Genomic DNA, 9,721 nt, shown 5'->3' on the forward strand with positions numbered 1-9,721 from the left:
CATCTTCATCAATGTATTTTGGGAGGATTTATTCCATTGGCTTTCTACATTTCTGCCTGTTCCTGACCTTCAGAAAAAGAATGTTTTATATGGTTTTACTATCAGAAACAATGGTCACAATATATTGGTCAACTCCATTGTAATACTTGGAAAGTTTTTTATACAAAAAAACAAAAAAAAAAAAAAAAAAAAAAAACAGATTTGTGAAGTGCATTCCAGAATTTTTACTTTTCACAAAGAATTGTACCAATATTTTTCTTCTCTAAGTTACATGAAAGGGAAGAACGCTGTGAAAATCTATTCACTGATAGAACACTTGCATATGAATAAAAACCCCTTGCACTTTCTTTTTTAATCTTTGGTATATATTGAGTTATTTGTTGTCTGCTGTTACTTATTCCTTATTCTTTGTTTGTTTTTATTTTCTGTTCATTTCTCACTACCCTTTGTACATCTCTCAGATCCCTGATGTGTCTGAATTTGAATTTGTATGTATGATATTTGGAATTTAAATAATAAAACGAAACAAAAAAACATTATAATTTCATTCTTAGACATCATATGTACGTGGTATAATTCTTCTGATAATTAAATCAATTGCTCATTTTTCACATTACAAAGTATTTAGCAACCATAAACCCTTTATATTTAACTCTGAACATCGCGAAGCCTGAAAAAACTATTAATATTAAACCCTAAATGACTTATTAAAAGCCATTTAAGAGTATGTTCCTCCAGATTTAATTCAGGCGGAACGTGGACAGCCCAGCCGGCTGACGAGTGCAACGCGCCGGCGCGCTGAAGGCCCAGAGTGTGACGTGTAATTGAGTCGCCGGGTGTTATCCGGTCAGTGTTCGGAGGACAAACCAACATGGTTCTGGTTCTGAGGGCGGTTCGGCTCCTCGTCCCGGTGGGATCCGTAGCGGGGACCTTCATTCAGAAGGTGAGAGAGGGAACAGGTCTGGTCCTGCTCGGTACCGTCCAAACGAACCGCTTTAATCCACAAGGACAAAGCTAACGGAGCTAGCCGCTTAGCAGCTCGCGCTAAACATGTTTATTTACAAACATTTTATTTACAAACATTTTTATTTCTAAGAAGCAAACAGAGCTGTCAGAATTTTTAGTTATTAGCTGTCAGAGTTTGGACCTTTCTGCTGGTTCCGAGCTTAGAAGTCACGTGATCTATAAATTAAAACATTCATTCATTTTTTTTAAAAAAATTATTTTAAAGTTGTGACGTCATGAAGATGGGACATTTTCAGCAACATTTCAGGACAGCAAAACAAACAAACTTAATAAAACATTAAGTTTTTTTTCCCAGAACCAGAACCAGGTGATCAGACTGGGTTCAGGTCACATGACCCGTTTTTACCTGATAGATCTGACTTTCAGGTGAGGAGTCGGTCTGTCGGGTTTAGATTTAGACACGTAAAACTTTCCTCATTAATGTCTCTGATCAGGTACAGGCAGGTAAACAAAGGCTGTAAACATGCAGACGCTGCAGGTAAACAAAGGCTGTAAACATGCAGACGCTGCAGGTAAACAAAGGCTGTAAACATGCAGACGCTGCAGGTAAACAAAGGCTGTAAACATGCTGATGTCGCAGGTAAACAAAGGCTGTAAACATGCAGACGCTGCAGGTAAACAAAGGCTGTAAACATGCAGACGCTGCAGGTAAACAAAGGCTGTAAACATGCTGATGTCGCAGGTAAACAAAGGCTGTAAACATGCAGACGCTGCAGGTAAACAAAGGCTGTAAACATGCTGATGTCGCAGGTAAACAAAGGCTGTAAACATGCAGACGCTGCAGGTAAACAAAGGCTGTAAACATGCAGACGCTGCAGGTAAACAAAGGCTGTAAACATGATTCCAGGGCGACACTGCGTCACGCTTCGCATCGCAAACAAATAACACCTTTTAGAAAATGTGCTCCGATCTGACTGGATCAGGTCCTAGTGGTCTGGGTGGATCAGGTTTCTATCAGAACCTCCCGTCCAGAACCGCGTTGTGTTTCGGTTTCCCCTCCATTCCCTTTGTTCAGTAGTCCACTTCCTGTATCTGGTCCACTTGGAATGGACTGAGACCAGCCTTGGTAGGCTCTGTTCTGACTTGTTTCGGGTCTTGACTTCCCTCCCAGACGAAGCAAATTTCCACTCGCGCTAAATTATAATCACGATTATTTTGACTGAAATTGAGAACTCGATTATTTAACACAAATATCCAGTATTTATAAACAACGCTGCGCGTCGTGGTGTTCTAGACTCCGTGTCGTACATTATAACCTTTCTAATGGACGGTTCCGAGTTGTTTAATCCGCTTTTACCACTTATATAGGAAATTTTTTACGTTGGCCTGGATGTACGTTTTATGCCAAACAACCGCTGTCAGGCTGCAGCGCGTTTCTCTCATTCACCTGTTAAAAGACGGCTGATCTGAACCAGCTGGTTAACATGTTGCTATGGTAACGCCCCGTAACGGAGGGATATTACAGTGTTTAACTGGCCGAACTATGTATAGGAAAATAATGCAGTCAGTTGTCACTGACAATGGTATAAAGTATGTTTAGCTGAACTTCCACAACCTACTGCAGTTATTCTACATGGACCTGCAGCCGGAGCCGACTGAGACTGGCCGCCTGGGAGTGCTTTAGGACGGGAGAGGCTCCCGCTGCTCCTTCCTTACAGTAACTGCAGAACAATATGTGCCTTCAAGTCAGTCGCCAAAACACCAGAAAAGTCTCTAATAACTCCAGTAAAAGCTGCTAGATTTGTCGCTTTTAACAAAAAAAGTCTCCAGATTTAGCGAGAAAGTCTCCAAGTTGGCAACAGTGTCTGAATGAAAGCAAAGCGGCTGTGGGAGGAGTTTACAGCACAGCGCTGCAACGCCAGAGACGCTCGATTAGCAGCTGAAGACAGCAGGAGAGGAAACTGCAGAGAGAAAAATAATCACACCCTTTTAGTTTTATCATCGTTGGAAACCCAGATTGTACTGAGATTAACATCTGATTAATCATCCAGTCCTAATTTCCAGGCAAACGGGTCGGATTGGCACCAGACGGGCTGAACGAGCCCTGAAAGGTGACCAGAATCAGAACTGCAGCTGGTTCTGATCTGGGAGGACGGGATGGTTTTTCCTTGTTTCCCTGCTCCAACAGACCTGCTGCACATGACCCGGTTCTGTCCAGTCTCTGACCCGTCTGTTCTCGCTACGTGAAGCAGGATGTTCTGGGTGTGATGCGTGTTTTCTGGTCCTGCAGGCGGGGGTCCACGCGAGCCCGGCGAGGGGTCTGCGGTACGGCTGGTGGGCGTACGCCCTGGGGGAGCGGACCACCCCGCGGCTGAAGGAGAACAGCCGGATCATCACGGTGGACGGGAATCTGGCGGTGGGGAAAGGCGCGCTGGCCCAGAAGCTGGCGGACCGACTGGGTAAATGTCTCGCCGCTGCAGTTCCCGCCGTCGGGAAGCGTGTCTTGACGCCATGGTAACGTGTGTCTGCAGGGATGCTGTACATGCCCGAGGCGGACACCTTCTACCTGGACAAGATGACGGGCGAAAAGGAGCCGCTCCCTCTGGACTACAATGGGATGTGCAGCCTGGAGAAGTTCTACTCGGACCCGAAGGCAGCGGACGGGAACAGCTTCAGGCTGCAGCTGTGGATGTACGCCATGAGGCTGCTGCAGTACGCAGACGCCCTCCAGCACCTGATCACCACAGGTAAGCCCGACCCCGCCCCCAGGTTCACCTGCAGCAGCCGCAGCTCCTATCTTCACCCTGTCCTTCTGCTGTCTAGGACAAGGTGTGATCCTGGAGCGCTCCCCCTTCAGCGACATGGTCTTCCTGGACGCCATGTTCAAGCAGGGCTACATCAGGAAGGAGTGTAAGTAAGAAAGATGGAGGAAGGTGGAGTGAGCAGAAACTGACGGCGCTTCTGGTCTGCAGGTGTGCAGCACTACAACGAGATCAAAGACATCAGCATCAGCGAGTTCCTGCCTCCTCATCTTGCCATCTACGTGGACCTGCCGGCTGAGGAGGTGCAGAAGAAGCTGAAGCAGAGCGGAAAGGTACAAGCCCCGCCCCCATAGCCCCGCCTATAAGCACATTCCCGCCCCATACGCACATCCGCCCCGCCCCAAACCACGCCCCCAAGTCAGAAACACGCCCTGAGCCCCAACCATAACCACATTCCAAACCCAAACCCCGCCCCCAAATCCGAGTCACACCCGAGCCCCGCCCCCAAGCTTACGCCCCGCCCCCGGGTCACGCCCAGAGCCCCCGATGTCTCCTGCTGATTCATTAACGATCAGAAAAATATTAATTTAAAGAAAATGTGAATTTCAATCCAGAGAATTTACAAACGTCTAAAAACGTATTTATTCGTAATATTTAATATTTAGTTTAATTTTCTGATTTACTTGTTCGTAATTTTTTTTTTTTTTTTTAATTTCCTTCTTTTTCAATTCTGTTATTGATCGTTTTCCCGGTGAAGGATGGATTCAGAGCAAATCAATAATTCAATAATCAATAATTTCAGAAGCAGCTCAGCATGAAGTGGAGGCTTTAACGGAAAAATAATCATCTGCTTCTACATTTAGTTAGGTTCTAACGGGAGCTGCGGGTTCTAACGGGAGCTGCGGGTTCTAACGGGAGCTGCGGGTTCTAACGGGAGCTGCCGGTTTTAACGGGAGCTGCCGGTTCTAACGGGAGCTGCCGGTTTTTACGGTTCTAACGGGAGCTGCGGGTTCTAACGGGAGCTGCGGGTTCTAACGGGAGCTGCGGGTTCTAACGGGAGCTGCGGGTTTTAACGGGAGCTGCGGGTTCTAACGGGAGCTGCGGGTTCTAACGGGAGCTGCGGGTTCTAACGGGAGCTGCCGGTTTTAACGGGAGCTGCCGGTTTTTACGGTTCTAACGGGAGCTGCCGGTTTTTACGGTTCTAACGGGAGCTGCCGGTTCTAACGGGAGCTGCCGGTTCTAACGGGAGCTGCCGGTTCTAACGGTTCTAACGGGAGCTGCCGGTTTTTACGGTTCTAACGGGAGCTGCCGGTTTTTACGGGAGCTGCCGGTTTTTACGGGAGCTGCCGGTTCTAACGGGAGCTGCCGGTTCTAACGGGAGCTGCCGGTTCTAACGGGGGCTGCCGGTTTTAACGGGGGCTGCCGGTTTTAACGGGGGCTGCCGGTTCTAACGGGAGCTGCCGGTTTTAACGGTTCTAATGGGATCTGCCGGTTCTAACGGGAGCTGCCGGTTCTAACGGGAGCTGCCGGTTCTAACGGGAGCTGCCGGTTTTAACGGTTCTAACGGGAGCTGCCGGTTTTAACGGTTCTAACGGGAGCTGCCGGTTTTTACGGGAGCTGCCGGTTTTTACGGGAGCTGCCGGTTTTAACGGGAGCTGCCGGTTCTAACGGGAGCTGCCGGTTTTAACGGGAGCTGCCGGTTCTAACGGGAGCTGCCGGTTTTAACGGTTCTAACGGGAGCTGCCGGTTTTCACGGTTCTAACGGGACTTGTTTGTTTTCAGCCGAACCTGCAGAATGTTCCGCTGTCGTATCTGAAGGCCATCGAGGATTCCTACAAGAAGACTTTTCTTCCCCAAATCAGGTGAGAAACCTGAACTAGGTTCTTATCAATCCTGCATGCTTTCACTGCATCCCAGCTCCAACGCACCTGGATCAGATGAATGAGTCAGCTGTGTTGGAGCAGTGAAACAACAGACTGGGTTGACAGAAGCTTCTGTCCTGCAGAGAGACGTCGGAGCTGCTGGTCTACGACGTGATCCAGACGCAGGACGTGGAGCGGGTAAGACGAGACGCTGCTGGAGGCGTCCTGCTGGAAGCTTCCGGCCTTTCTAACCCGCCGCTGTCTGCAGATGGTGGAGGACATCGAGGTCCTGAAGTTTGACAAGGGGCCGTGGTTGGAGCAGGACGACATCAGCTTCCACCACATTAGGATGATGTGAGTTTCTCGCCGTACAGCTCGTCGTGCTCGCGCCCGCACCACGCTGACGCTGCGTTTCTTTCAGGGTGGAGGACAAGCAGCGGGTGGCCACGCTGATGCACGTCCCCCGCTTCCTGCCGGAGGTCACCATCGGAGCGCACGACTACGACCAGAAGTACTACGCCTACAGAGCCGTAAGTTTCAGGCAGCGTCTCGCTGGCAGCGCGTCCAGGTGAGGCGTCTCCACGTACCGCCTCTCCGGGTGGCCCCCGCCCTCTCCGGGTGGCCCCCGCCCTCTCTGGGTGGCCCCCGCTCCCCCGCCCTCTCCGGGTGGCCCCCGCCCTCTCTGGGTGGCCCCCGCCCTCTCTGGGTGGCCCCCGCTCCCCCGCCCTCTCCGGGTGGCCCCCGCCCTCTCCGGGTGGCCCCCGCTCCCCCGCCCTCTCCGGGTGGCCCCCGCCCTCTCCGGGTGGCCCCCGCTCTCCCGCCCTCTCCGGGTGGCCCCCGCCCTCTCTGGGTGGCCCCCGCTCCCCCGCCCTCTCCGGGTGGCCCCCGCCCTCTCCGGGTGGCCCCCGCCCTCTCCGGGTGGCCCCCGCTCCCCCTACCTGGAACCTCGTCGGGACGAAGTCCTTCCTTCTGGTCAACACAACACACTCACATATTCAGGGCTTCAAACGCCGTTGGCAGTAAAACCTGATTTATCTGCTCAACCAGAACCATCAGAACCACCAGAACCTACAGAACCTTCAGAACCTTCAGTCGGATCTCACAAGATCTAATCAGAACTTAAAGTTTCTTCTCTGCTGATCGATCACGTCGTTCATCAACGACCCAACGATCAGGTTCAGGGTTTCATCGTAACGGGATGCTGCTGCACGACCAGGGTCTAACCGGACCCGATTTCGGTTAGAGGGGACCGGGGTCCGGTTAGAGGGGACCGGGGTCCGGTTAGACGGGACCGGGGTCCGGTTAGAGGGGACCGGGGTCCGGTTAGACGGGACCGGGGTCCGGTTAGAGGGGACCGGGGTCCGGTTAGAGGGGACCGGGGTCCGGTTAGACGGGACCGGGGTCCGGTTAGAGGGGACCGGGGTCCGGTTAGAGGGGACCGGGGTCCGGTTAGACGAGACCGGGGTCCGGTTAGAGGGGACCGGGGTCCGGTTAGACGAGACCGGGGTCCGGTTAGACGAGACCGGGGTCCGGTTAGACGGGACCGGGGTCCGGTTAGAGGGGACCGGGGTCCGGTTAGACGGGACCGGGGTCCGGTTAGACGGGACCGGGGTCCGGTTAGAGGGGACCGGGGTCCGGTAAGAGGGGACCGGGGTCCGGTAAGAGGGGACCGGGGTCCGGTTAGAGGGGACCGGGGTCCGGTTAGACGAGACCGGGGTCCGGTAAGAGGGGACCGGGGTCCGGTTAGAGGGGACCGGGGTCCGGTTAGAGGGGACCGGGGTCCGGTTAGACGAGACCGGGGTCCGGTTAGAGGGGACCGGGGTCCGGTTAGACGGGACCGGGGTCCGGTTAGACGAGACCGGGGTCCGGTTAGAGGGGACCGGGGTCCGGTTAGACGAGACCGGGGTCCGGTTAGAGGGGACCGGGGTCCGGTTAGAGGGGACCGGGGTCCGGTTATAGGGGACCGGGGTCCGGTTATAGGGGACCGGGGTCCGGTTAGAGGGGACCGGGGTCCGGTTATAGGGGACCGGGGTCCGGTTAGAGGGGACCGGGGTCCGGTTAGAGGGGACCGGGGTCCGGTTAGAGGGGACCGGGGTCCGGTTAGAGGGGACCAGGGTCCGGTTAGACGGGACCGGGGTCCGGTTAGACGAGACCGGGGTCCGGTTAGAGGGGACCGGGGTCCGGTAAGAGGGGACCGGGGTCCGGTTAGAGGGGACCGGGGTCCGGTTAGACGGGACCGGGGTCCGGTTAGACGAGACCGGGGTCCGGTTAGACGGGACCGGGGTCCGGTTAGACGAGACCGGGGTCCGGTTAGAGGGGACCGGGGTCCGGTTAGAGGGGACCGGGGTCCGGTTAGAGGGGACCGGGGTCCGGTAAGAGGGGACCGGGATCCGGTTAGAGGGGACCGGGGTCCGGTTAGAGGGGACCGGGGTCCGGTTATAGGGGACCGGGGTCCGGTTATAGGGGACCGGGGTCCGGTAAGAGGGGACCGGGGTCCGGTTAGAGGGGACCGGGGTCCGGTTAGAGGGGACCGGGGTCCGGTTAGAGGGGACCGGGGTCCGGTTAGAGGGGACCGGGGTCCGGTTAGACGAGACCGGGGTCCGGTTAGAGGGGACCGGGGTCCGGTTAGAGGGGACCGGGGTCCGGTTAGACGAGACCGGGGTCCGGTTAGAGGGGACCGGGATCCGGTTAGAGGGGACCGGGGTCCGGTTAGACGGGACCGGGGTCCGGTTAGACGAGACCGGGGTCCGGTAAGAGGGGACCGGGATCCGGTTAGAGGGGACCGGGGTCCGGTTAGAGGGGACCGGGGTCCGGTTAGAGGGGACCGGGGTCCAGTTAGAGGGGACCAGGGTCCGGTTAGACGAGACCGGGGTGAAATCGTGGAACTGAACGCCTCTTGAAGCAGATCCTGCTTGTGGTTCTGGTGGTTTCGTCCTCTGCAGGAGACGGGTCGGACGTTCCCGAAGCGTCTCTGAGGACGACGTGGTTTCTGTCCTCCTGGATCGTCGTTGCTCTCGGCAGCGTTGATTCATGATGTTTGACCCGGAAGACGAATCATCCGCGGGTTTTGGCTCCTCAGGAAGAATCTTCTGCAGACGGAAGCAGAACTCTCCATCTGGTCCGGATCGATCCGAGCGAACTGATTGGCCGATTATCTAAATGTGCAGCGGCAGCGAAGAGACGCTGCTCTGCGTTGATCAGCTGATGTCGTCGTATCTGACGAGGTTTTAGAAATGTTTTGCAGGAAACCCATCATTGAAGTGAGGTGTGTCACATGACCCGTATTATCCAATTACATAGTCTGGAATTAAGATCAGCCAATCAGAGCACCCGGAGTTATGATCAGGTTTAGTTTCGCCAGCCATGACCCTCTCGGCGTGCAGACGATGGCGGCGTGCGTAAAGCCACTTGGATGCTGCGTTTCCTGTAAAAAGACAAACTTCGGGTGGATTCCGTAACGATTTGTTCGCTCATGTCGTCTCGGACCAGGCCAGACGTTGACATGTCGGCGTCTTCGGCGCCGTCTGAGGGCGTTTTCTCTCCGTACCTTTGGCGTCTTCCTGCTGCTGGACCGAGTCCTGATGGATGTACTGGGAACTCTGGTTTTGTTAGATGTTTCTGTAACGGCTGCATTTCTGTCCTGCAGCTGCCGGGGAAGAAATACGCCGCCGGCTACAACGAAGACGTCGGAGACAAACACGTCTGGCTGAAGTAAAAACATCCTCCACTTATTTATCTGTTAAATAAAACATTTTCAATCGAAACATCTTCCTGAGTTTCCTTATTAAAGGTTTTATTAATGTTCCAGAGCAGCCGTGCATGAAGCCAAATGTTTACGTATCTCCCAGGTGTCCACATGGGGAAGCAGCGCCACCATGTGGTGACGAGTCAGAATGCAAAGCTTCTTGGTTTTTGCTTTGGGAAATGCAAGTTTATAAACATGCAGGATTTTAGAAAAAAATTATCATTTTCATCTGAAGCAGGGAGAAAGCAGCAAAAAAAAACCGTGTTAAACAAGAAGAAGGATGGATCCGGGTTTGTGTTGGACACGAACAGAAACCTCCGGAATCCGGATCAGACGTTCATTTTCTGGACTTCGCCGTCTGGTTTTCAAGCAGAGAGAATATCAAC

The 9,721-nt window shown here is 53.6% G+C and overlaps 1 protein-coding gene across 1 annotated transcript; it reads left to right on the forward strand.

Moving 5' to 3' along the window:
- The first annotated feature begins 819 nt into the window (after positions 1–819).
- On the forward strand, positions 820–9,358 carry ndufa10 (NADH:ubiquinone oxidoreductase subunit A10). The gene is made up of 10 exons (XM_079253862.1): positions 820–943; positions 3,257–3,425; positions 3,498–3,713; positions 3,790–3,876; positions 3,939–4,060; positions 5,511–5,590; positions 5,734–5,788; positions 5,859–5,944; positions 6,012–6,120; positions 9,237–9,358. Exons 1-10 carry the CDS (start codon positions 872–874, stop codon positions 9,303–9,305), a joined length of 1,065 nt encoding a protein of 354 aa, XP_079109988.1. The 5' UTR covers positions 820–871; the 3' UTR covers positions 9,306–9,358.
- The last annotated feature ends 363 nt before the right edge of the window (positions 9,359–9,721 follow it).

The sequence above is a fragment of the Telmatherina bonti genome (assembly GCF_933228915.1).
Source record: "Telmatherina bonti genome assembly, chromosome: 15".
In the NCBI taxonomy this organism is placed as follows: domain Eukaryota; kingdom Metazoa; phylum Chordata; class Actinopteri; order Atheriniformes; family Telmatherinidae; genus Telmatherina; species Telmatherina bonti.

Excerpts from the sequence above, each read along its gene's own strand:
- ndufa10 (XM_079253862.1), top strand. The coding sequence starts at position 872 with ATGGTTCTGGTTCTGAGGGCGGTTCGGCTCCTCGTCCCGGTGGGATCC. Across the intron at positions 944-3,256 it reads CGGGGACCTTCATTCAGAAG|GCGGGGGTCCACGCGAGCCC; the intron begins GTGAGAGAGGGA and ends CTGGTCCTGCAG. Across the intron at positions 3,426-3,497 it reads GAAGCTGGCGGACCGACTGG|GGATGCTGTACATGCCCGAG; the intron begins GTAAATGTCTCG and ends GTGTGTCTGCAG.